Raw genomic sequence first — 27,624 nt, 5'->3', positions numbered from 1 at the left:
TTAGCCATAGCAGAGGTCATTATGGCTCCTCCCCAGAGGCTTTGGGTCCAAAGGAACTGACAGAGTGCAAGAAGCATGCTTGGAAACGCAAAAGTCTTATTTGGAGGTGTGTGTGTGTGTGTGTGTGTGTGTGTAGAGAGAGAGAGAGAGAGACGTCCTTTCCCCCAGGCAATCACAGCTTGAATGCTGAGCACACAAAACCGAGAAAAGATTTTGACATCACCAGCTTTGCCTTTGGCCACTGGGCAACCATTCCTGAGCTCAAACTCAGGAATGAGCATTGACAGAGGCAGGAAGGAGATGGCAGAAGGAAAACAGGAGACCACAGAGGAGGAGGCGGCGGCGGGGAGCCCTGAGCACATTTAATAAGCAAGATTGTGGCAGAAAGGAGCATCACATCCATGTCCGTTCGGTCATAGAGACCTGCAGATACTTGCGGTGCCAGGATTTGCATATTCAAATCAGGCCACCCATCTTACACAGGACACGGAGCATCTGGGGAGCCCACCAGCGAAATACTGCCAGGCAGCTGGGCTGGAAATGTCACGAAATTGTGCAAGCATCGCTCTCAAGCTCTTTATTTGCATATCAGTTCCTCCACAACTGGCAAGTTACCCTTCAGCTTCGGCATCACTGAGAGTCGCAGCAAACCATTATCGTAGGAACAGTTTCACGAGTTCAATAACGAGCCCTTCTAATTTCAGATTTCCCGAAGTATTTACCAGTATTCTGCCCACGTATCTGAGTCAGAGAGCAGTGTGTTGCCTGCCGGTTTCAGGTAGACAGACAGCTGATGGTATCTGATTTACTGCTTAAATTTTGCTGGCATAATAAATAAAACCATCTGATATATTATATGAAACAGACATTTTTACGGACTTTCAAACTCCTGCCAGTTCATACACAAGAGCATTTGTTTTGGGGGTTTTTTTTTGCTGTTGGAAGGGTGATAATATTTCCACAGCAACGTGCAAGAAAACGGGACTGAGGCATGCCATAAAATCACTGTGGACAGATTTCATGAAAATTCATGAGAGCTATTAGGAGACCCCCTATCCCCCTCCCAGAGTGACAATTCCCACAGTGGTTTAACAACCAATCCCCCTAACAACACTCATCACCTTTAACAAACTACAGCACCCAGAATCCTTTGGGGGAGCATGGTTGTTTGAAGTGGTATCACAACACATTAAAAGTATGGTGCTAATGTGGCCCTGGTATAAGGCCCCAAAAAGGTCCACAGGAATCTCGCCTCTTCCCCAGGATTGCAGCTCTCTCTCTCTCTCTCTCTCTCTCTCTCTGTGTGTGTGTGTGTGTGTGTTTGTGTACATCCGCATGCACTTACGTGTTAATTCATACGTCGTTAATGCAGAGCTGCTGTTCACTGTCTTGAAGCTGCTTTGGGCTATTCAGGGTAAGCAAAGCAGAAAGTTGTTAAGAGGGCAAGGAAAACAGTTATTGCACATGATGTACAGCACAGGCAGCGGGAAATGATGCGGCGCACGCAGAGACAGCTTTAAGCTTGAGGACTGCACCTTGACAGGCAATAAAAGCCACATCACTTTCTAGATAACGTGTCGAAAGATCATCAGTCACGAGGGCTTGCTCAGCCTCCTTGCCACAGAGAGAAATCCAACAAGCAAGCAATATGAGGAAGCGTAAGATGTCCTTAGAGTCGCGGAACAAACAGGCACCAGGCAAGGCTGCTCTAGGGCAGAAGGCCCCCTCCAGATCCTGCCAGGGCTGGAACACAGGGGATTTGTGCTAGAGACTGTGAACCAAGGAGACAGAAAGACAACCCCCCCCCTGGAAATTCCATGCTATGCATTTACTTATTCACATTACTGTCTGCAACATCCTCTGACAGCGTGGCAGACAATGCTCTGACTGGCATGGCTCAGGGTCTCCCACTCCCCCCCCCAACCCTTTGCTCTCCTCTCCCAATCAATAGAGCCTTTAATTTGATGGAGCTCTGAACACCTGATTTACTATTGAGATAGCCACAACATGGAAACAGCAGAAAGCAGGAAGCAATAACTGAAGGTGGGAGAGGAAGGACAGCAGGCCCCCTGAGTGACCCCACTGGAGATACCGTAAATCCACCAGCCAGTTAGCAGAGGGAGCTTCAGAGCATGTGCCTGTCTTCCTCTTATCCGCCCCCCCCCGTTAACCATTTTCAGCACTTGGCCATCTTGATGCAGATGCCAAACATTTCAGTGCCCCTTCTTAACCCACTGGTGAATAACGGGACTGCATAAAGTGGGGGGAAGGTACACACCCCATTTGCTGCTCACCTGTAAGCTCTGCTCGTAAAGCCGAAGGGTTTTTAATGACCTTGGACTCCAGTCCTGGGACGGTGCTTTCATACTCCAATTCCCGGTAATAAATGCGATATCCCAAGAGAAGACCGTTCAGGCTCTCAGCATTTGGAGGCTGCAAAATGTCAAAGTGAAAAATAGGTTAGATGAGATAAGGCTTGTGCCCAGTGTTAGTCCATAAATGAGATTCAGCCTAAATGTTGGTTGTTAAAATAGTCATCCATGCAGGCTTGTTTTAAGATGAAGTGGGGATGTCATGGTGCTAGCCCAAGATATTTCACCGCATGACCAAAAGGGAGCATCCCTTGCAAAGTCAAAAGGACACGAAAGAGTCTATCCAGGACAGCACAAGCATCTCCAAGCAGTTGCTTGGGGCATGAGGCACAGCAACATGCAAGGTGTCCTGGGACACAACTTGCAGCCACAGTCCAGGAGGCGACTTGAGAATCTCACCCCATCATCCTTTGCAATACTGCCTCTCCGCCTGAACAGTTTCACTCAGTGGTTTCAGGTAGATGTTGAAAAGCAAGGGGGACAAGATGGAGGCAATACAGTTTGACCTGACCACATGGGATTCCAATGGCAAACTTCTCCAGGGAAAACCAATAGTCTCTTGTGAAATCGCCGCATTAGCTAGGAGCAGAACCACTACAGAAGGTCACTGGCAGATCCAGGGTCATGCTCCCTGAAGGTAAAGGTTGTCATGTAGGGTTTATCTATACCAACACAGGACATCAACAAGAGTGACAAAGGCAGTTTCCATCCCAAACCTGAGACGCAAGTCAAAAATGGATCCAGTTTGAGACTTTACAGAGTTGTTAAGTCATGGTCCACTTGCCAACCTTGGCTAGGAAAGTTTGAAACTAGTGCATAATTTCACCAAGTCAAGGGGCTGAGTGGTGGCTTTGATAATAGAGGTCTTGCATTACTCCCTCACACAACATGCATTTAATGATAACCTTCAACAAGGCTTCACCAGCCCAGGACAAGGGCCCAGCAAGCACTCATCAGTCCATATTTTCATCCAAGATGACACTCTGGATAATGACTCTGTTTTGGACCTGGATCCCAAAGCAGAATCCAGGCCAGGAATTATCTCAGTGATTTTATCCTCAAAGTACTAAGCAGCATTATCACGCCATGCCACTGGGGCATCCAGCATCCCACATGGATAGAGGCTAAGCTGGGGCATTTCTTTCTTCACCCATGAAAACTCAGTTGAATGTTTGGGGATGAGCCACGTGCAGTCAGAAATGTCATAAATTTTCATCCACCTGAGCTCTAGATGCTGTCTCTGCTGTTCCTTGCAACTCTGTAGGTCATCAGGGAAATGAATCACCTCTGACAAACAGGTAAGGGGGTTCTGTGGAGCTATTGCGCTAACAGCCTGTATGTTTCAGGAACTCACAAAGGTAACTGAGAGAATAAACTGGATGCTCCCTTAGGGCCAACAGAAGACCATCTGGCTCCATTAAGTTTGAGGTGTGTGTGGACTATCTTATCTCAATCAAGCTTTTAACCATGTGAAGGAGGTTTGAAATAAGAGCAAGTCCAACCTCAACCAGGCTGAGAACTGCCAATGATAAAGAGGCACCAAGGAGTTCTTCCCCAAAGATCAACTTCATCCTGTCCAGTAAAGAAAACTGGATCCAATGTATGAACTGCAGCAGCTGTTGGGTCTAACAAACATTGAGACAGACCCATGGTTGCCACGGTGTCTGCGAAATCCTGAGCTGCGCTGATTAAGGAGACATCAGCATTTGTAACTGAAGTCTACCCAGAGACCCTCAACATCACACCTGTCACCTTGGTAGTGGAGGCTGTGAAGCAGCAGGGCAATAGGTAGCTTAGCAGAATCTCTCTTGTGGCTCAGTTGCTTGACACTAGCTGTATCCGTGCTTCAACGTGGCTGCATCTTGGACAGGGAACTCATTAAAAGAGACATGTAACCCTTATGGATTACAGCAACTCCACCTTCCCAGTCACCGTTCCTATACTGATGGATGAATTGGGTCCACACATCAATTGCTTTCTTCATGCACGCATCTGCCTCATCTCCAAAATATATGCTTGGTGCAGTCAAGGTGGGCCAGGAATAGTCTCTTCCATTTCCACAACACATTAAGCTTGACTCCAGTACAGACATGTATATATGAAGTAAAAGATTTGTATTCTTTACATTCCTATTTCCTCCAACAACTGGGTCTATTATACTGCAGCCCCTGGAATAAAATAGCATGGTCTCATTTCAGACTCCCATAACTTATCGCTTCTGGGGCTCTGAATATTGTATTTGCTCTCCTAATTCCAGGTTGGGGTTGATCTCAAGGCCTCAAGGACTCTTGGAAGTAACATATTTTGATACAGTCTTGTGTCATCTGCCTGAGGCCAACTTTTTGAACAGCCTGGGGGACCATCCGTAACATTTGGTTAATTAAAAATGTGAATAAGAATGAGGGCTGTTTACATAGGGCTGCCTTGATCAGAATCTACGTAGGGGAAATGCAGCCAGTTCAATTAACAAGTAGTTTTTGATAATCAAGTTTCTGATAACGAGGGCTCCACAGCAACACCCCCCCCTTTCTATTTTTCCTGTCCCTCATAAAAGCCTTCTGATCCACATCAAGCCCGATTAAAAAGCAAGCAAGCAGGATTCCCTCTGGAGTCCAGATCTTATGTCAGAATCAGAAGCTATTTAGATACCTGGCACAAAGGGACCTAAGAGATAAATGGCAAGGGAAGCTCTTTCCTTTCTGCCTCCCTGATAATCATACTTCTGCCTTGGAAAAGGTACTTTGCTGAAAGGTCAGGGCATCCTGCTCTTATCCGACTTTCATGGACAAAACCCAGCTTTTGATGGTAATGGATTATTTAGGATTTTCTGTCTATCTCTACGAGAGGCCCAGAGGATCTGCAGAGGCAGGTAAAAGTGATTATGAGTAGCAGCCAGCCAGGTCTGCAGGAGTGAGAAGGGCTATTTGTTTACACTGCAAAATTTGGACAAATTATTGGCTCAAAACCAGAAGTAGACTAGAACAAAGCACCCAAGTTAAATTTCACACTAAAGGGACTCTGAAATCACTCTTGAACTACAGAACCATCACTTCATTCTACAAAGAAGTCTCAATTCATTCCAACGTGGGTCGAAACAATGAGCTGAGAAGCTGAAAGCCTAATGTTTCTTCAGTGCATTTCCAAACAGCACGTTAAAACATTGCCTTGTGCTGGGTAACCTATGATAACTGCTGTTTTGGCTGTGTTTCCTCAGTATTTAGCTAGTTTAAGCTTGTTTTACATTTTTTTTTATCTGAAAACTACCTCACATCTAAATTGCTGAGCACCCAAATAACATAAGCGTGGTAATGACATGTAATTGCCTTTGGTTCTTTCAATGTGGCTTGAGTGCAACTATCCCATTACATTTTCATGAAATAAAAAGCACGCAATTATCTAAACTACCACCTATTTCACATGTATTATCCACCCAAAATCTATCAACAGGATCGGCCTTTATTCCTAACATGTGCCCTTTTGCGGCCCTCTGTCTGCATTTCCGTTTGTTCCATTATATGACTGACTGGGAGGTGAGTTGCTGATTGATGTCTACACACACCTCCTTGGGTGAAAACGTTCAACACACCTTGCATTTGTTCAGCATGTTGTAACTGAGAGTGTTATTGCTGCAGGAACAAGGTCTTCTGCGCAAGCTAAGCCACACCGTAAGAGACATCAGTAAGACAGCAGAGACTGTTAACATAGATAGTGATGAATTGCAGGGAGACTCAACCGAGGTGTGTGGTCTCAGGGCAAATTCTGGTGCTTGAGCATGCAAGGTCTTGGCTGGGAGGGCATCCGGGGGCTGTGGGCTTTCAGTCTTGCACCTGCCTCAGAAGGGTGGAGGTGTGCAACTTCCCCTCTGCCCCCACAAGTGACTGGGGAAAAGTAGGAATCTTTTGGACCGCCAGCGCTTGTGTATTTCCCAAGAGACTGCTTTTCTGTGCTCCCCGGTCAAGAGACCCCCCCCCACTTTTATATGCTACTCACCTTCCACTGCACGAGGACAGAGGACGTGGTATGCGGGGTCACAGACACAGAATTTGGTGGTTCGCCTGGAACTAAATATGGATATATAAAGGAAACAGGCATTAAAGTGAGAAACAAGCAGAGAACGCGTTCTGTTGCTGGAAGTTCTTTGTCGCCTGGCTTGCCACGGAGGCACTGCTGTGCTGCAAAGGAGCGAGTGGCGGCCTCCCTCCCGCCATTCCATCACCCCACCTATGAGAGGCCCAGCTGCCTAAACCTGCTTTGAGCATCTATCCTACCTGTGCAGCAAATGCACAGAATGTATCAGGGACAAAGCCGGGGAAGCTTATCAGGCGCTCCCAGCTCTCCACACTAAAATGCTCCACTAGCCGCAGCGGGTTTGCTCAGCAAAATAAATCCTCTGAGTTTGCTGAGGAGGTGAGCAGCTTTTACAGTTAATCATTTCTGTTGTATAGAGGCCAGTGGGAGCCCTGGGTTTTCCAAAACCCAACCCGAAGTGCACTTTGGGAAGGATATATCTATCTATGTAGACATATATAATGGGAATGACCCCCAGAACATCAGCTGTGCTAGTCTGCTGCAGCAAGAGAGAGAGAGAGATGAGACAAACTGTGGCAGCTTAAAGATAAGGCTGGGATTCAAAGGCCAACTTTCAGCACATCCCAAGGCTTGCGGACACCTCTGGGGATTTCTGCCTCCTGATATGGAGCCACAGACCCTACCCCTGCCTTTGAAACTCCATTTACATCCAATTCCCAGGAGACACAGGGAGAAACACCAGCCCAAAGCCTGCTTGGAAGCCCAAAGATAGTTGCAGGGTCCTTTGCATTGCGGACCGGTTGGTTTATTTTCAAAGGAGCTCGCCCTGATGTTGGTGGATTTATAACAGCCAGGCATTTTATGACCATCTCAGGTAAACTAAGATTCTAGAGTACTTGACAATATGCTCAGCGAGGGGGGCTGATTTACTTAAACAACTTTTCCAACTTGGAATCAACACACATTCAACTTTGCAGTTGATTTGCATGTCCAGAGAGCAGCACTAGATGCTCCCATGCACGCTGTTTTTCATGTGTTATGCTAAAAGGGGCTTCTTAAGCTAGCATGCACTTTGTGCATCACTTATGAATGCTCTTAACGGAGAGTTTGTGAATAACAGAGAGTTTTCAGAAGAGATGCCGAATGTACACTGCAGCCAATGCGGGTTTTAAAACAAAGATGATCCAAAGTAAACTTGGCACATGAAAGCCACACAAACTGGAGTCACTCGTCTTTACAACTGCAGAGTTGCTGTCCAAGAGGAGTAGTATCCTCCACATTGCAGCCACAATCCAGAAGCTCTTTGGACATGGGGAGGGGATGCAATAGACACACCCCGCCCAAGCTTCCTCCTATCTGCAAACCCATTCACTCCTGAATTCCTCCTCCAAAATTATTTGAGCATCGCAAAAGTCCAAATGTGTGAAGCACAGCACCCTCTTCCCTGCGAGACCCCATGCCTGCTTTCCCCAGGGAAAAAGGGATAGTGGTGTTAATAGACAGGATTCATTAGCATCCTCTAGTGAGACACCCCCCCCCCAACCTATGCTATCTCTTTTGCAGGGAGGGGTAGATAACAGCAGAGGTGCAGTGGGAACCCATTTGGAGCTTGGTCTTATCCACATTTTCCAGGCACAGTCTACAATTGAAAGCTTCATGTCGGAGCACTTACCCCAACCTCCAACGCTTTGCCTGCTAAAACCCACTCTCTAAAGCTGAATCAGAGTAAACATCAATCTGCAGAAAACCTGAACTGAGTTTGCTTCAACTGAGCACTAAAGCTCAGGGAGGGCGAAAGCCTGGACATGGGGCATTGAAGTGCTAGACTCTGCCTGGAAAGAGCAAGGCAAAGGGTGTGGATAAGCCTTCTGTCCTGGCATGAAGGGGGTTGGGACAGGTTCTGAAGTGCAGTCACAGATTTTGAGAGGAGTGAGCTCACATTTTCCACCCAAGCTCCATTCAATGCTTTCTGTAATACCTCTCTTCCCAATGCAATGCGGGAGAAAGATCTGGGCATGCATCTTCATGTCAGATCAAGATCTGTTCCCAATAACACACCAGGAATCTCTCTCTCTCTCTCTCTCTCTCTCTCTCTCTCTCTCTCTCTCTCACACACACACACACACACACACACAGGTTCTACTGACTGGGCCCAAGCATGCTATTGCCTGTGTTTCAGCAGGACAGCTTGCCAAAAGTAGTGTCCTCTGAAGCTTACTGGTTCAGCAATGTCGGTTGATTGAAGAAACCGTTGTGGTTTCACTTGCGCTTATGGAGCCTCAGATTTCAGCCTGATTCTTCACAATGTGAGCATCTTGTCTCCCGAGAAAGACAAAGTTCCTGTTGAACCAGTGTACCTGTTTCTCTATTGACCTGCTAGATTGTTTATCAGTGTACCTTTTGGCTCATGCACCTGTCTGCTACCACCTTGTTTTGCCTTTCCTCAGTCTTACCATCAGGCAATTACTTTCCTTTAGCCTTCTGCCTGTCCATTGGGGACATGGATGTGCCTCTGTACCCTAACCCTTGATACCTTAAAGACTGCCTTGAATAGGAAAGTTCATGTCTACATCAAACAACCGTACACATGCACTTAACAATTACTGTACTCCATTATTATTTTCCCATGTTGAACAAAAAGCACCTGAAACTCATCCGAGGCAAGGGGGGGCACACGCGAGAAGCACTTTGCAATTGTAAATTGCTTTTTGCCTGTACAAACTAGCAGTCTAAAATGTTTGTGCTTGCTGGACATGCACACCCTCCTCTCTCTCCCGCCGCCCTCTCTGTCGTTCAACCATTTAGCACTTCTGCAGCCTGAAAGTGGATTTGGAGTGAAAACAATTGGAGAAAGTTCTCCAAACATGGGCTCAATTCTACATTCATTTTTAATGTTCCTTGTTAAATTATTCAATTTCAGGAAAGATAATGGTTCGTTAGCACAGAACCTGGAAGACAATCAAACGGGGTTTAAATCAGCAGGAATCATTATCTGAAGGCACTGCAGGGCAGTTCACTGTTGAGGAGGCTAAACTGGGCTACTGCCTCTGTCAATAGCATCTAAACGGTGAGTTTTAGCCCTATGCATCTTCCTGTCCCCTAATACCAAGGTGCAATGCTGGGACCGAATGCACTGGGGAATGGATCCCCTGGATTACTGTGAAAGAGAAACAGCTATGCTCAGTTTCAAGCTGGGGCGCCCTTACCATCCTGCAACGTTGTGACCGCTTCCGTCTCGGCACCAAAGTCGCTGTCTCCAATATCGTTGGTTGCTTTCAGGCGCAGCTTGTAGGAAGTAAATGGGTTGAGTCTGCAAAATGGGAAAGGGTTAACAGAATGGGGATCAATGCTTCTCTCTGGCCATCCACAGCTGCCTTGAGCAGCTTTCCCCACAACAAATATTGTAAGTGCAGCTTGTATTACCCAATATGCCTTCCTTTTCCTGAAGCCATGCTATTGCAACACATTAAACTGTGGAATTTGCTTCCCCGAGAAACAGGGATGGCCACCAATTTGGATGGCTTTACAAAGGGGTCTGGGCAAATTCATGGAGAGGGCTATCAATGGCTCAGAGCCACAATGGCTGCATTCTATGTTGGAAGCAGTATGCCTTGGAATATCACTGCTGGCAATCCCAGGTGGGGAGAGCACCGCAGTCACACTCCAGTCCTCCTTGCCTTTGGGGCTTCTTTTTGACTGCTGTGTGGAAGAGAATGCTGGACTGGATGGGCCCCCTTTGGCCTGATCCAGCTGCAGCCAGGCTCTCCTGATCCAGTTCAGAGGCACGAGCTGAAACCCAAACACCCCATTTGCAGGGTTCCCGTTTCTCAAGTGCTGCTCATGCATCTCAGCATGGCCTTTCTTTCGCAGTGATGGTCAGATAACACCTGCCCTTGCTCCACTTGCAGGAGACAACAGTGGATTAATCCAAGGGCAAGCATAGCAAATTGAAGAACAGATGAACAGATGATGTGGGCTCCCAGCCACAAGCATCTTGGCTAATCTAGGAGACTGTGCTCCAGGAGTGCTGCTTTTTAATCGCGGTTGCATTTCCAACTAATAGTGTTACTCAGCTTATTTAACACAGACAGTGACAGGGGATTCCCTGCAGGCTTTCTGTGTACTCAGTGACTTTAAGATATGCAAAGACTGACTTCCAGCTGAGGTGACTTCAGCAGAGCTTCCAGCATAGCTAGCGGGAGGCTCCCTTTGAGTCGCTAACAAGGTCTGCTCGGGTCCAGAGTCCCACGTAATAGGCTTAGCTAATTAATCGGTTGAAGCCAGTTGCTGGGCTTGGTCCTGGAGGGCCAACGAGCAATGCAGATAAGATTACCAGGGACGGAATATTTAAACGTGGTGGGATAAAACAGAGGCATGATGGACAGTGTGCGCTAAATTGCTTTGAGCAGTCCCCGCAGGGAAAATGCTCTTAGGAACCTGGCGACACATTTGCCCCTCCTTGGATCTTGGTAAGAAGAAGAAGAAGAAGAAGAAGAAGAAGAAAAAGAAAAATGAATACGGGAGACTGGCTGCTATGCACATGCATTCTCTAGAGTTGCCGCGAGCATGGAAATTGCAGAGGGAGAGCAACCTGGGGGTCTGCAAGTTACATTTCTCCGTTGGATTGAATGGGGAAGTGGGAAAGGGCCAAATGTCCTATTAGACCGCAGGATATAGCTGCTATTTTATCAATTCTTTCACAACAGGACAGGGGTCCCCAACCTTTTTTGGGCTAGTGGATACACTGAGAATATTGAGGAAGTGCTGTGTGTACCAATAAAAAAAATGGTTGTGTGGCACAATACAAAACTAATGAGAATATAGTCACTTTTGCTCCCCCTGGACAACCCCAGACTTGCCCTGGGAAGTCAGCTATGTCCTGGTGGTCCTGCTTGTGGAAATCACACAATATTCACACACCCACACCCGATATATACACAATGAAGATGTTGTAGTCTAATAACAACAGGGAGCTTTCCCCAAGACCAGAAGAAAACATACAACTTGGTCTTCTCTCTCTCTCTCTCTCTCTCTCTCTCACACACACACACACACACACACACAAACTGCTGCACACATACAGACCACAAACACACAAATACCACTCTCTCTTTCTCACTCACTCACGCGCAAACATATCACACAGACATCTCTCTCTCTGTCTCTGCCCAAGTGCATCTCTCCCTCTTTGGGCTCTTCCATTCCACTTCTCCAAATGCAGTACAGTTCTTCATACATATACAAATATGGTTTTGGTTTTTTACCCTTGCCAAAACTACGTTTTGCATTAAACTTGTAGTAAACAAATCTCAGAATCTGCACACACACACAGAGAGAGAGAAACATGTACACGACACAACATTCATTGTGCTGTATAAGAATATAAATCCATCAATTTAAGTTTATTGTTCTAGCCAAAGGCCATGACAAACTCACAAAACAGTACCAGTAAAACGATACAGCCAAGACCCGGCACCTCATGATTCTTGTCCCAATATAGTTTTTTTTTTGGGGGGGGCATCTCAGCCCCATAGAATTGGTGCCTATGACTTCATGTAACAACCCTGTAAGCACATCAGAATCAATGCTCAAGAAACAGGCCACACCTTCCACTCCTGTGCCCTGCAGCCCATTTTTTTGGTGGTGAAAATTATTGCCCGACAAAGGAATTCCTCACACTTGAACATTTTCAAACTGCAGTGAGCTGGTAGTTTCTAATTTGATGCCAAAGATCTGCATCCCATTAGCCAGTTTTCTTTGCTGGTATGCCAATACAATTTTCAAAAGAGCCTCATTTCCTTCAGAGGGCCGTGTGTGTGTGTGTGTGTGTGTGTGTGTGTGTGTGTGTGTGTGTGATGAACAGCAAGTGGCAAATCTCCTTGTAGGTACAGGGTGGCTTCAGCAAGCAATCACTTCAAGAATTTTAATTCCAGCACAATCTAATGAAGGCTGGATAACGCAGTTTAAACAGGGCGATGTTATCTCTCTATTCCTCAGTATGGCCATACAGATAAAATTGCCCTCATTTCATCTGAAAACAAGATAAGGAACTCACAGAGACAGAATCTCAATGCAGTAGAGGGGAATGAATATCAACTATCGCTGCAAAAAAGGGACTTTGCAAAGGTCTGGGTTTTTCTGCATTGCTGATGGGCTGGGCAAGGAAAGGAGGAGGAGATGGCGGAGGAGGGAAAAAGCCAGCCGTTTGCCAATTATCTCATGTTAAAACAATTGGGAAACAATTTGTCTGGGTTTAAAATTTCACCCTCCCCTCTGATAAAGACTTTCCACATGGAGTCCAACTGAGAATGAGGGCTGCTCCTCCCCCCCCCCCAAAAAAAACAAGACTGGAGGGAGAACAGGGTGGATCTTTGCAGGCTGCCATCATGCTACCACACCCCCACCAAGGCCCAGCACAAATCCGCATGGAACTTGTTCACCTACATTGATTTGTCAGAATATTACTGCCATAGACTAGAATCAGTAGCACTTCCTTTAAGGCTGGGATGGGGGAGCAGCCACGACTACTGCATTACACACTGCATATCTGCAGTCAACCTAAGGCTGAAGAAAAGCAATGTCTCTTCACACCACTTAACACAGTGCCATAGAATCCAGCTTCTGTCCCTTTTACTGCATCCTGTTCAATGTGAACAGAAGAAAGCAAGATCAAAATGATGGATCAGGTCAATGATCCATCTGATCCAGCATCCTGTCCTCAGAGTGGCCAATCAGATGCCCGTGGGAAACCCTCAACAGGATCCAACCACAAAAGCCCTCTTCCCCTCCTGTAGTTTCCAGCAACTGGTGTTCAGAAGCATTGCTGCCTCTGACCACGGAGGCAGAGAATACCCGGTGTGCCTAGTAGCCTTTGACGGCTCTCTCCTCCATGGATTTGCCCAATCCCTTTCTAAAGCCGTCCATCACACCCACCCACCTCAGGGTCCTTGTAAACCATTCAAGGGCACCTGGGATTTCAAGGTGGAGTTGGAAGAGGGGCACAGGGCTGCAAATTTGTGCCAGGACTAGAACCACATGTACAAACTTAATCGATAACCTAATACTTTATTCTGGATGAGTTCCCAGAGCCACAACCCAAAACCTATTCGCTCCCAGAACCACTGAATTCACTTTAGCAGGCCTGCATTAGAGCACTTCGATGGAAGGTTGCCACTTTGCAAGTCATGGGCAGTTCCACACCATACATGTCTATATTCAGTGCACATGGCTTCCTTGAAAGAATCATAGGAACTGCAGTTTCCCCATCACAAAGCTATCATTTGCAGCACCAACAGCAAACTACAGTTACCAGGATTATTTGGGGGGAAGCCATGTGTGCTGAACATGCCTGAAATATATAGTGGAGACCTTCCCTGATTCTGAAGCAATGCCATTGACCCCCTTCCTACAATGATGGAGGAATCTCTCTGGGCCTCCGAGGTCAGAAGGTGGCACTTGTGGTCAAGGTGTGCTGTGTCTCCTGCCATTTCTGGCTGTGAGTTTCTCTGTGGTACCTGTCAATTGGGCAGGAGGTAGCTTCATGGCTGATGGATGAAGAGTATGTTTTCCATTCGCCGCCGGGAAGCTCCTTAGTTTGCACCGTGAAGTAGCGCACCGGGGAAGACCCATCACTCCCAGGAACCCAATGTAGCTGCAAACTTCGGGACGTCACTTCAGACTGGGGGACTTTCAGTTCACTGGGAGGAGCCGGACGTTCTGGAATGAAATATAAAAGTTGTTATTTTTAGGGGAAATTAAGATGGTAGGCAATAAACAGAAGACCCCCAAATGTAGTGACACTGAGCCCAACTTGTTCTTCCATATGTTGTTGCATCAATGCTAAAAGAGGCAATACGGCATGTTGTACACTGAAATAAAATTATAAGAAAACGATGTACCGGTAGTATTTGACTCCTAGTAAGTTAGCAAATGGGGGACCCAGGTGGCGCTGTAGGTTAAACCACAGAGCCTAGGGCTTGCTGATCAGAAGGTCGGCGGTTCGAATCCCTGCCACGGGGTGAGCTCCCGTTGCTCGGTCCCAGCTCCTGCCCACCTAGCAGTTCGAAAGCATGTCAAAGTGCAAGTAAATAAATAGGGACCGCTCCAGCGGGAAGGTAAACGGTGTTTCCGTGCGTTGCTCTGGTTCGCCAGAAGCGGCTTTGTCATGCTGGCCACATGACCCGGAAGCTGTCTGCGGACAAAACGCCGGCTCCCTCGGCCTATAGAGCGAGAAGAGCGCCGCAACCCCAGAGTCGGACACGACTGGACCTGATGGTCAGGGGTCCCTTTACCTTTACCTTTAAGTTAGCAAAAATGTATAGGACAAGTACAAATATCTGCTGGAAATGTAAAGAAAAAGAAGGTACCTTTTTATTGTAGGTTTGTTCTTTGTTTGGTTGTATTGTTCTGTATTTGTTTGTTTTTGTTGATTGTTGTTTTTATAAAATTTAATAAATATATTAAAAAGAAGAAGAAGGTACCTTTCATCATATGTGGTGGACTTGTATGGTAATAAAAGCTTTGGAAATGATATATAATGAAATGGGGAAAAAATGTTTAAAACAACCTTTGTTAAAAAAAAAACCCAGAAGCTTTTTTATTAGGAATTATAGGCACGAACATTCCAAAGGAGCAGAAAATACTTTTTATTTCTGGAACAACAGCTACCCGGATGCTACTAGCCCAGAGATGGAAAGAAGACAAGGTCCCTACCAGTGAGGAATGGCAAACCAAGCTGATGGGACTATGCCAAAATCGCAAAACTGACTGGAAAACTCAGAAACCAAGAGGACAAAAACTTTATAAAAGAATGGGAAAAATTTATAAGTTATTTAGGAGACCACTGTAAGCAGATGGAAACACTGGCAGGATTTTGATTTCACTTGTAGTTTAACAAATACCATAGACAATATGGATTGATATAAAAGTTATATGGAAGAATATGCAGCTGTAAATGTTCAAAATGGGACCCCATGGAGGGGGTGGGTGGAAGTCGCGAGATTCAGAGGAATCTCTGTATATGGATTTATATTGGGAGTTTTATAACCCTGAATTTGTAAAATCAAATAAAAATGATTTTTAAAAAATGCTAAAAGAGGCAATTCTGCTCCCTGTTGAACAGCCCTTGCTTCTCTGGGCCTTGAGGAAAGTGAGCCCTTAGAGAAAGCTAAAAGGAGGCTTCACAAGGGTCACCAATGTCAGAGAACACCTGTGGTTTCCACTGAAGGTAGAATCAATGCAAGGCTGAGATGAAATGCTTGTGGAGAGCTTTGCCTGAGAAAGCCCATAGCCATGGCTTGAACAGAGGCTGCATGAGACTGAAATCTCCTTATTAAACTCTGCTCCATTTCCCCATCCTGCATAGATACTTCCACCCAGGTTTTTGCCCTCTGTTCCAATTCTCCCTCCCTCCCCCAGTCGTCACTGGCGTCATGCTCCAGTCTAGCACTTAGATCCTACACCCTGCCAAGTTCAATGTGTTTCCTGCAAGCGCTGAGGTGATGCCCCAGTTTGCCAAAGGTGACGCAGGTGAGATGGGGAGGAAGGAACAGACGCCCACACTTGTAAAAGGCCAGATTCTGCAAACGGAAAGCCTGGATCAATATAACTTTTCTCCGTACCATGTAACTGCTCATCCTGTTTTTATGCCAATCACAACATTATTCCAGCCCTAACACCACTCCCCCCTCGTGTTCAAAGAATGTGAGCTATCATTATGAATATAACATCCCATGCCAGCCTTGGTTCGGTTCAGTTCAGTTTTTATGTGTTTGACTCATGAAGTTCTATTTTGTTATTCGGGTTATATGGATAAAATTCAACAAAAAATATTTTTTTTAAAGGGGAAATCTAAAACACATTCATATTTTTAAAGGGCAGGTTTAAAGCATCCCACCCACTCAAGGAGGCCACAGATGATTTAAAGCCAAAGGCCTGGCGGAAAAGAAATGTTCAACTAATCAAACAGGGTGTTTTTATGAACTCCTCTTTATGATTATCTGCAACATCCCTTGTTTGTTCCCAGGCAACTCCAAATAGCAGATTTGGGGAATGATCCACTGCCCAAGACAGCAAGGAGCCACAGCCCTCCGAGTAACAGAAATAGAAATACTTTATTGTCACTGTACCACTTGTTTACAGTGAGACTAAACGAGCCCCCGTCCCCCCCACAATCTCCCAATCCTTGTCACACTCTGTGTGCTGTCGTACTACCACCAACCCCTAACGTCAGCTGCAATGTTGTTGTCTTCCATTCAGCAGCCTCACGGCCCATGGGTAGAAACTGTTCTTTAACCTGTTGGTGCGGCTTATCATGTTTCTATATCTAGATTAAAAAGGTGCTGGCCAGGGTGTGAGTCATCCCTGAGAATGTTCCCCGCTCTTCTGAAGCAATGGTCTCTCGCTATAACATCTAGCGGACTCAGGGGACAGCCCACGATATCCTGTGCTGTCTTCACCACCCTCCATACGGACTCTCTGTCCATGGCTGTCAAACCAGCAAACCACACCGTAATGCAGTATGAGAGAACACTTTCTATCGTGGACCAATAGAAGGAAATCATCAGTTGCCGTCCAACTTTGTTCTTTCGCAAGACCCTAAGGAAATGAAGTCTCTGTTGGGCCTTCCTAACCACCTGGGCTGTATTGACCTTCCAAGTTAGGTCTTCACTAAGATGGACTCCCAGGTAACCTCTTGAACTGCTCCCCTCAGTCCTAGCCAGCATGGCCAATGGTCAGGAATGATGGGAGCAGAGGATTAGCAAGGTCAGGCGGTACCTGGTGCAGAATTTTTTTTGTCACCCCCCCCCCCAAATTTAAATTATTAAAAGAAGGAAAAATAAGATACAGTCGCAAGTGTTATTTTCTGGTTTATTTACTGAACATTGTGAGCATAAGCAGCTTTGGCTTAGTGGCCCAGGAGGTTGTCCACGGCATCCACACAACCCAGAGCTCAGCCGCTGCGGCCTCAGCCTCCACGCATGGGCCCCTGCTTCCTCGGCAGGCTGCCGCAGCGGCCCAAAGAACCCAACTGCTGCTGGCAGGGGGCTAAGAAAGTCAACCTCAGTCAGCATCAGAACTTTCCTTTCCTTTCCTGTCCATTGCCCCACCCCCCACCCCGCAGCCAATTGGCCAGCTGGGCTGGGGGTGGGGTGAAGGTCCCAATGCAAGGAGGGTGGCATCTGGAACCTGGGAAGCCCCGCCCACCTATCAGAGAGCAGCTTCAATAAGTTTTTTTTAAAAAATACTTATTTTTTCCAGTTTGTCACCCCCCCCCTCGGTGGTGGCACTCGGGGCAGACCGCCCCACCGCACCCCCTTCCTACGCCACTGGGTGGGAGTCCTGCAGGATCCCTGGAGGGCAGCTCATTCGCCGCCCTGGAATAGATAGCATTAAGCTGAGGAGATTTGCCTCCCCCGGCAAAATGGACACTTCACACGTGGCTGTGTTGCACACACATGCGCCAATATCCCTGCAGCGCCATACAGCATTTTAGGGCGAGCCCGATGAGTGAAGCAGGCAGGGACTCTTCTTGAGTCCCTGCACTTAATCACTCTGAAAGCGCCAGGGTTAAATAAGCCAGCTTCTCACAAGCAGCTGAGAAATCTCTGGAGGCAGCAAACGGTTAACCCTCTCACACGGTGAAGGAACACCAGACCAGAGCGCTCCCACCCTGCCAGTGTCTCTCCGAAGCAGCACCCATTGATTTCAACCGAAAAACTCAATAGAGTGAGGAATAATTGTTTAATTGTTTATCATGGAGCTTATCGATTCTGATTAAAATGTGTGGCATGCAATAAAGCAGGCATTGATCAGCGAAGCTACGGTGGCTCGCCTCTAAACAACTCATTCCATCCCACCCCATTGGCTCCCGTTTCCACAAAGAGGTACGTACAGCGGCTCGGGAACCTCCAGCCACTTCCCACAAAGAACAGTTTGTCTCCTGAGTTCCTCTCTTGCCCTGCCTCCCTGGGAACGTTTGCTTTATGGCTCAGCACCTCTCAGCAGCCCTCGATCAGCAGCCGATGCCAGAAGAATAGAAAGCCATCAGCTTCAGAGAGTCCTTGGCACTGATGGCGGGAGCCTTACGGGGCGATACAAAGGTTGGTGCTTAAGTGCTCGGGGTTATTCTTTCAGAGGAAGCAAATGTTTGCTGGTCGCCCAGGGGGGTTGCATCCTCTCTTCTCATGTGTGTACCTTAAAGCAGGGAAGCAGGGCTGCATCTTGCATTCTCTCTCTCTCTATATATATACTCTTTGATGGTAGGGAAAAAACCCTCAAAGCGGTTCGCAAAAATGATAAAACAATAAAATTCATCACTAAAAAGATTGCAACCGACCATAGTTTAAAACATACAGAAAGTTTAAACCACAATAGAACAGACTAAAATAAATTAAAATGCATGCAAACTTTCTAAACATCTGGGTAGGCTTGTCTAAAAAAAGAAAAGAAAAAAGAATTCCATGAAGGCACCTGCCTGATATCAATCGGCAGGGAGTTCCAAAGTGCTGGTGCTGTCACACACTAAATAATCTAGTTCTTTGAAATTATGTGGGGGTATTACGTGGCACCTGTAAAAGTGCCAACTCCACTGATCAAAGAGGTTGAGTGGGCACAGATGGGGGAAGCTGATCTTGTAGGTAAACGGGTCCCAGGTTGTTGAGGGCTTTATATGCTAATAGTATATAATTTAGCCCAGAAGCAATTAAGCGACAGGAGCAGATCTCTGAGTCCAGGTGTTATATACTGACAACGCGTCACTCCCGTCAGCAATCGTGCTGCAGCATCCTGCACTCACTGTAACTTCCAGATCAAGCAAAGCAAGAGTAACGATTTCAAAAACCTCCCACACTGCCTCACAAGCTCCAAAGCTGCTAGTAGGAAATGGTACCAGCCCACAGGAGTTTAGACAATCCCAAGAACAATTATTTCTGGCAGGTTAGGCTGTCAGTAACCCCCGACCAAGCAGAGAGTCCATGCAGGGGACTGAAGCCGGGAGCTCCCGAATGCCACGTGACCTGTTTTTTTTGTTTTGTTTTTTTTAAGGGCACAAAGTCTTTCTATTGTCCCTCCTTCAAACAGGGTGAGAAAAAGTGATTTCTTGTTAGCAGCAGGGATTGCCATGCAGAATCTCACAGCTCCACTCCGGGCAGGCTGCATCGAAAGCCTAAAGGGCATCTCTGTAACACTGAAATCCATAGGATTATAGAAATCCAGGGCTGCTTTGGTCTTAACAAGTGCACTGGGCTATAAGGAGCTCAGGGCATGCTTTGTATTTCTACATAACCGATTGACACATAGGTTCCTAAAGGAGCTTAAAGGATTACAGAGGTGCCCAATTCCCAGTCCAATGTAAAGGAAATTTAAATTTCGGAGTGGCTAACTCCCAAGTGCTCCACCCCAATTTGAGGGTGGAATAAGTGAGATGCTGATCATAGGGTTGTCGTCAGAAACACCAACCCCACGTCCAGTTTCTCATTCTCTCCCCGCAAAGGGAAAACAGGGCAGGATGTGGTCACACCATACGGCCAGCTTTTAGGCTGTCATCACCTTACAAAACATTAGAGAAGAAAAAGGGACTGGATGCAGAGCTGCCATTTTGCGTGGCAGGACTGTGACCCACATCCTTTCCAGTAAAACGACAGCCACACCGCACGGTACGGAAAGATGCTGGTTTATCCTGCAAACCTATTTCCAAGATCTTCCGTCAACTGTGCCTCCCTGGATCTTCCTCATCTTGTGTCTGTGCTTGCCTTTAGATATTAGGCCATTTGCCATTCTAATGAAAGACCAGCTCCATCAGGCCTACTCTCCCCTCAGCTGTCACCTGGCAGAACCTATTCCACCCAGCTGCCTCCGTGGGAGAGATGAGAAGCAGGGCTCATCCATCAGCCTCGCTCTCTCAGGCACCCCCCGCCCCTGAACTGTTTCTGTGCCACCTGGTCATTACAAGTGCTACTATTAAAGTAGTGGTGCCTGAGTTTGCTTTCTTCCTCTCCCCTCCCTGTCCCTTTCCCCTTGCATGTTGCATTTTGTTTAAGATTGTAAGCCTGTGGGCAGGGCTGTCTTGTTTTAATTTATTGCAAGTAAGCTACTGGGAGCCCTTTTAGCTGAAAAGCGGGGCACAAATGCTTCTATATGGACACAGCTGGGGAGGTGCGAAGTAAAAACCTACGAGCTTTATTTCCAAGTACCCTCCCTGCACTTAAATGCATAGCTGTACAGCAAACCTCGCGTGTAGTTGCCCCCTAATTTTAGTACATGCACGGTCAATTTGTGTTTTTACGCCATCCAGTTCTTAGGAACCTAACTACTTTTCTCTCTGATTGCTCAGCAGGGTGTGATGTAGGCAGGACACAAGGCCATACATTAGGGGGTAAGGCTGTATTTTATACAACGGCTCTTGTATTCAGAGAACCCTAAGTGCTTAACAGTAATGGGGCCCATTGTTATTGCTACAAGAGAGAAGGAAATTATGTGATGCAGCTATTAGGCACACAGCAGTGTCTCTCACATAGTTTTGTTAAATTAGCTTTATCTTGGACGGGGAAAGAGAGTGGGGAAAAGATGCTTTCTCCTTTCTCGTCTATGGAAGAGTGTCTATTTGGAAAAGGGGAGGAGGAAAGGGATGCTCTCATGGATAGGCTTAAAGAGAACGGGATGCTGCTCATTCAGAGATGCCTGACAGATGCAGATGGTTGTAAATGCCCGGAATTTCAGGGCATTTCACCAGGATCGCACAGGGCTTGGAGGCTGCAGCAGATGTGGCAGCAGACGTGGTTAGGAACTGGCGGGCCATCAGACTTAATTGGTGCTATATATGATTTGAAGTACGTACCCCTCCCTGCCCCTCCATTTGGTGTGTTATAGTGCTATGGGCTGTCAATATTGCCTGCAAAGGGGGGGGGGCTTGATCCCCATCTGCTCACTGATTGTTTGCAAACAAATGGTTTTATTACAAAAGGCACCGTATATCTCCAGCATGACCTACTTTCAAACAAGCTGACCCCCTAAAAGGCAGCCCTGCAAGGTGGAGTGCATGGAATGGGTTGAGCCACAGAGGTCCAGGTTACTTCCTGGAACCTCTTAACCCTTCTATCCCAGACTGATCAGTGAGATCACCTGCAGGAGCATCAATGGTTGTTCCCTGACTTGGTGAGGATCATTGGACAACAACAGGAAACAGAGCGTCATGACTGCACCCCCCCGCAAGCTGCCGCCGTTACCTCTCTTTTCCGTGGTGATGACTGTGGCTTCCAGAGGCTCCCCCCAGCCCTGCCGGGTCTTGGCAGATGCTCGGAAGATGTACGCCGACTCAGGGAGGAGATCTGTCGCCACAAACTGCCTGACGGTGGAGCCAACTTCAACGGTGGTGAACTTGTTTGGGCTGCTGGATGCCAGACGGTAGGCGATTTGATAGCCTGAACGCAGAACAATGACAAGAAGAACATGGAGAGAGGGGTGTTGAGGTTAGTTTCCCCAGTCTTTTAGTAGAGGAAAAGAGCCAAGACTATTAGTACATCCTAATTACTTATTTATTTGAATGCAAAACAATGGAATTTGCTTCTTTTAGTGTTTACCAGCTGAGCTTTAGAACACACACGCCCTCCTCCAACCGCCCGCCCAATGCAGTGTATTATCTGGGAAATTACTGGCTTGGTGATGAATGGAAAAGCCCTTCTGAGTGATAATCCACCATGAAATTTGTTTCACATTTCATTCTTTAAAAGAGCGAGATATGAGAACAGTTTCATCTTCCTCAAGAATATTGATGTGCTGTGAAAATGCCACCGATACCAAACAAAAGTATACACATACATACACAGAGCGGATTTTGACAAGGCAAGGATGCTCAAGGAAATATATCAGCCTCTCCCTACCTCAACCCCCCGAGAAGCATAGAGAAGGCAGGGGATCTCAGTAGCCCTTCAAATAATAGGTGCCTGGGCGAGATGAAGACCTTTAGAGGCCCTAAACACAGACAAGATTGTGGTGCCCAATGTACTTTTTCAGAGTTCGTTCAATAGAAAGACCCACAGTTCTCATCACACAGTCTGAGGGACAATCAAGCAGAGTGGCTGAAGCAGACAGTGGTGCGTGTATGGGGTGTATTTTATTTGCTTGCTCAGCACTCAAGCTTTCTTCCACCATGGTGATGAAGGCAGTGCATGTAAAGCTCCCAGGGAGTCTTCCAACAAGGTACTGACCAGACCCAGACTGGCTTATATTGGGGCGGGGGCGGGCGGCTGCATCATACACCAATGAGAGGATGCCCAGGGGCATGAGAGAATAGCTGGAGACAGGTGAGGGGTAAGAAATTACCTGGACTCTGTAGAAGCCTTTCCAATAGTTCTCACTGGGCTCATTACCTAGAGAGTCCTGCGTCCAGTTCTGGACTCTCCAGTTTAAGAAGGACACTGAGAAGCTGAAATGTATGTAGAGGAGGGCGACCAAGATGGTCAATGGTCTGGAAACTAAGCCTTAGGAGGAATAGTTGAAAGAGCTGGGTATGTTTAGCCTGGATAAAAGGAGACTGGGAGAACATAGAAGGCCTGTCACATGGGAGATGGAGCAAGCTGGAGGTTTTTAAAAAGAGGTTGGATGGCCATCTGTCAGGGATTCTTTAGCTGTGGTTCCTACATTGTGGGAGGGTTGGACTCAATGACCCTATGAGTCCCTTCCACCTCTACAATTCTACTAATCTATGAGTCTAAGTATCTGCATCAGTGTAGCATCCAACAACACATCATGGGCTACTAGTTGGAGGATGCACCAACTGTTCAAGCTCATTCTGCAAACACCTGCCAACATGCCAGCCTCGCTTTCTCCTGGAACTCATGACAAACCCAGTCCAGCTGCTGAGCTCCAAAATCAATTTCTATCTGAGATGGCAGAGATGGTTTTGCTCATAGCGAGAACAGTTAAATGCTCCATCAAGTTACATGGTGGGGAGCATGGAGAATGGCAGCCAAATAAACCCCAAACAGAAGCAGCTGGACTTGACTGTGACAGACATCTGCTAGCCCTCTGACTGTCCTTTGAACTCCAGAGTTCTGCAGAAACATGAAACTGATGCCCAACCCCTCCATGGAACTTGATATCCCTGCTGCGGTTTGGAGACTCGCCAAATTTCAATCGCAATGAAAGAAAGGGAAAGTGGAAGCAAGAGAGCATCCTCCATGGATGGAGAACAGCAGAAGGATGCTGGTGAAAGGAAAGGCTGGATGGACAGCATGCATCTCCTGATGAAGAGTAGCATCGATGACTGAGGCAAGGCGAGAGGTAATAAAAGAGGATTTGGAATGTACTTTGTAGAGCCAATTCCATCCATACTATGTATTCTCATGCAGGCTTTGTAGCTTAATTGGGATACAGATGGTGGTAATTGTGTGCAGTGGGGCTAGTGATGCTTTTGCAGATATCCAGTCCTCTCCCTATATGTCATTGTCTTTCCCCACCACCACCCTGGAGGAAAGAGGATAATTTGTGGCAGCTGAATGAGAAAATGGATGCCTCTTTTGTTTCCCCAGTCAAAGTGTCATTGTGAGTCACGTCTCATATAGTTTGCTGCTTCAGAGGCGCCAGAGGAGAAGACCATGTTTCATTGATACTCAAATTACAGCAGACAAGAGTTGAGAGCAAGCCCAGTGGCTGAGGCCCATTTTGGAACTAGGAAATGCACAGATGAGAGATTAGAAGAGCAATATAGATTTTCAAACTTGGCTCTGTAAAATCAAGGACCTAAAGTGGGTTGCTGCTTTGCCAGAGCACCTGAACCACACGTGGGAGCCAGGAAGGGTTACGAGGCGAGAACAACCAGAATCAAAACAGAGATGGGTATATGGTTCATTTTCAAACATGCATAAACGACTCTGCCCTTAATGGCCAAAAAAACAAATTATTATGAAAAGATCAAAAGCCCCAACGTAGCTCTCATAGAATAAAAAGCTTAAAAAACCTTTTAAAAACCCTTAAGAGAAGTGCAAAAGTTTCTAATGTTGCCCTTATCTCACCCCAGTCTCACCCCAATCTCTGAGTGCTTAGAGATTCCAGGGGTTCCAAGTGTTTTTCCCAGAGTTTGGTTTCCTTGGAACGAAGGTCAATGAAGACTGTGGCGTCTTTAGGATATATGGTTTTATTTATGCATATATGCAACCTGAGCATAGGATGCAGGAGCCCACAGCATTAACACTGAAACAGATTTTTGCTTCCCCAATAGGATTGTCTCCGTTATCTAGCTTCCAGCATCACTCCACATTATACGCACAGAGACACAACTCTGGCTATCGTTTTTTAACCAAGAATCATGTGGCGTCCAGCCGGGTGAGGAGAGTGGAGGGAAATGTCTAACCCCCACTTTCCTGGAGAGCAACATCACTTAGTTGTAGCTCTTGCAACCTAGCTCATTCTTTGGGATGCAGGTGAGGGCGCTCCACTGGCCAGCCAAAGTCATCACCTTAACAAAGGAACTGGTTAGGCAGGTTCTGCAGCCTCCTCTGCTAGATTCTAGCATTTACTGGATACAGAATCAAAGGCCTGGAAGGGATGCAAAGATATCATCCAGACTGACCTTCCCCAAACTCATAATCATATATAGCATTTGTTTAAATTGCTGCTATTTATTTAGATAATTCCTGCCCCACCTTTTAGGCCAAGACCAAGCAAACACTAATGTTCAGAACAGGACCAAACTGGGATGAGCAACTGACACCCTCCCCCCAATCTATAAGAAGAGGATAGGCTCCAATTTTAAACAAATGTACATTTATTGCACAAGTAACTTAGATTCCCCCCCAAACCTCTTCTGAAACCTGGATATTTTCTTGCTTCAACATGACTTGTATTTAAAAATACCGGCTCTACATTCTATGTAAGAAATTGGCAGTTGACCTAGAGAAGAGCGAAAGGATTCATCCCATTCTTTGATCTGTTTGGAATCTGCAACATGTTAACAGGAACATTAGATGAACATTGTACCAGCTGGGTGCTGTTAGGCATTCACATTAAAAAGATTCAGTCTTCAGAGATCATTAACTACGCTCAGCTCGTATAGCAACCAGAGAGAGAGACTCAATTTTGAATCTATTTAGTTTTACCCTTTGCAAATGTTATGTAGCCTGCCCAGGTATGTGTATCTCACAAGGCACAATGTGAAATCTAGGCCCAATTTAACAAATGCTACAGCACTTTATTTAACTATTTTTAAAGCTTTGGAAAAGAGATCACATTGAGGGAGGTGCCAAAGGGGTGTGCTCTGACCTTTTCCAGTTTCTGTACACATGCAGAAAGCAGAACGAAAAGGCGCAGCAAGATTCAGCTGGGATAAAATAGGCTGGAGGAAGCAAGGGCCGGGGCCAGAGGAAGAGAGAAAGACACTGTCATGTGTAGGAAGCCACAAGGAGTGCAAATGTTGGAGAAGAAATTAAGCACTGAATCAAAACAAAAGCCTTAAGGGGAAACACAAAACATTACGAGGAAACCAACCCCAGTCCGTAAAGTTATTAGAGTAAGTACACATGCTATCAAGAGCAAACTGTTTCGATCTGTTTCATTTCTTGCTCTGTTCCCCTTCAACTATAATGTCAAGTCAAGCATGTACAGGATTGATACAACGGCATATTCAGCTATTAGTGCATTCAAACACTCGTTCAGCTGGTTGATTATAAGCTTCTGCTTGGATTCTCAGCAAACGACACCATCCATGCCCTCTACACGCATGGTTCTGTGTGTAAGGGAGGGAGATCGCTAATGGGATCCACTTCCCCACTGCTGTCACCAGTCAATGGAAGACGTCCCTGATCTCACGTAAAAGGATTCAGTGTGTGGCCAAGTTCTATGTTCCTCGCGGGACAAACTCACAATATTGTTGCACGCCACTCCAAACTCCGAGTGGCAAAAGTCTTCAGGGGTGCCAGCCCTTTCCCGGGGTTTGTTTTCCTTGAAATGAAGGTCAATGGAGGCTATGGTATCTTTAGGATATATGGTTTTGGTTACACAAAAACACAACCTGAGCACAGGATGGAGGGGGCTCACAGCATTAAAAACCAAACATATTTGCTTTTCCAGGGATGCTCCGAGTCACCACTTTGGGTTCAGCACAGAGCAAGCATGTCTCTGTTTCTCCAGCCACCAGAACCAGCCAAAACTCTCCCTCACACACAGTACCCCTTGGCTTATTATTCTCCATCCTAGGACATGAAAATGGCAGTACTTAACTGCCCAGCCAAGGTCATCCCCTTAGCAAAGAATTGGTTTGGCTGGTTCACCAGGTTAGCTCTTATGTATTCTTTCCCCGCTCCCAAAATTGTAAAAATATAACGGCCACCACTGTCCCCTTCCTTCACCTGCTCACCTCCAGGGCATGGAAGGGAAAATGTGGCAGCAGGAGGAGATTGGGGTAGGGAGAGAAGTAAGCTGGAATTCTGGATGCTGCCCATATGAATCAGCAGAACTGGAAGTATCTAAATTCTTTCATAAGTATTTCCAGGGCTTCCCTTGCCAGGCAGTTTTTCATCATTATCATTTATTTCCCCAAACATTAGAGTCTTTCTATGCCTTGAAAAAGTATTGCTGTTGCAACCACATAACATATCCAGGCTCTATTCTATGCTGAGTCTATTCCTCTATTTTTTTATTGTGATGTTCTTTACTACGTTCAGCAATCTTTTGAATTCTGTTTTATACTGAGTTTCTACTCCTCATGTCTTAATGGCCTTTAAAATGCTTGCTGCATTTATTGCTACGTTGCTTCTGTAGCCCCAGGGCATACATTAATTTCTCTTTGAACACTTTCCATTTACCTCTATCGATTTCTCTCATTTGATTTCACCCAAGCAGTTTCCCTAGTCTTTGCCTCTTTTTTTGTTGCAGAATTTTCCCGTGGAATGATCTCACTTCTGCATTATTGCCATGTCTGGAGACTGCTTTGCACAACCATTGTTTTGAGCTGATTTTTCAATCCATGCTCTGCTCCAAGTACAGACTTTACATTTATGCAGTACTAGGGGCTGCAAGCCCTGCTCCTGTTGCTTGCCAAGACTGCCTACCCCCACCAAACTTCCTACCCTCCATGCCAACTCTCACCCTTCCTTTTATACCTCACCTCAATCCCCATCACCTCACAGCTCCTCTGTGTCCCTCCACCCCTTCTTTATTCAAACTTCTGATGCTGTTTAAAACCACCATTTTAAAACCTGCCTTTTCTTTTTCTCCCTCTTGCCCTGCC

The 27,624-nt window shown here is 46.4% G+C and overlaps 1 protein-coding gene across 1 annotated transcript in view; it reads right to left on the bottom strand.

The window, feature by feature from the left end:
• The window catches only part of SDK1 (sidekick cell adhesion molecule 1), a 557,065-nt gene that overhangs the window by 55,322 nt on the left and 474,119 nt on the right, over positions 1 to 27,624 (bottom strand). The window contains 6 exon segments of the mRNA XM_033167902.1: positions 1,346 to 1,405; positions 2,295 to 2,433; positions 6,363 to 6,433; positions 9,608 to 9,711; positions 13,916 to 14,117; positions 21,626 to 21,820. Of these exon segments, the coding sequence (XP_033023793.1) occupies positions 1,346 to 1,405; positions 2,295 to 2,433; positions 6,363 to 6,433; positions 9,608 to 9,711; positions 13,916 to 14,117; positions 21,626 to 21,820 (771 nt within the window).

Source organism: Lacerta agilis, chromosome 13 (assembly GCF_009819535.1).
Source record: "Lacerta agilis isolate rLacAgi1 chromosome 13, rLacAgi1.pri, whole genome shotgun sequence".
Lineage (NCBI taxonomy): Eukaryota > Metazoa > Chordata > Lepidosauria > Squamata > Lacertidae > Lacerta > Lacerta agilis.
The sequence above is the reverse complement of the archived record's forward strand: the minus strand, read 5'-3'. Positions and strand labels throughout refer to the sequence as shown.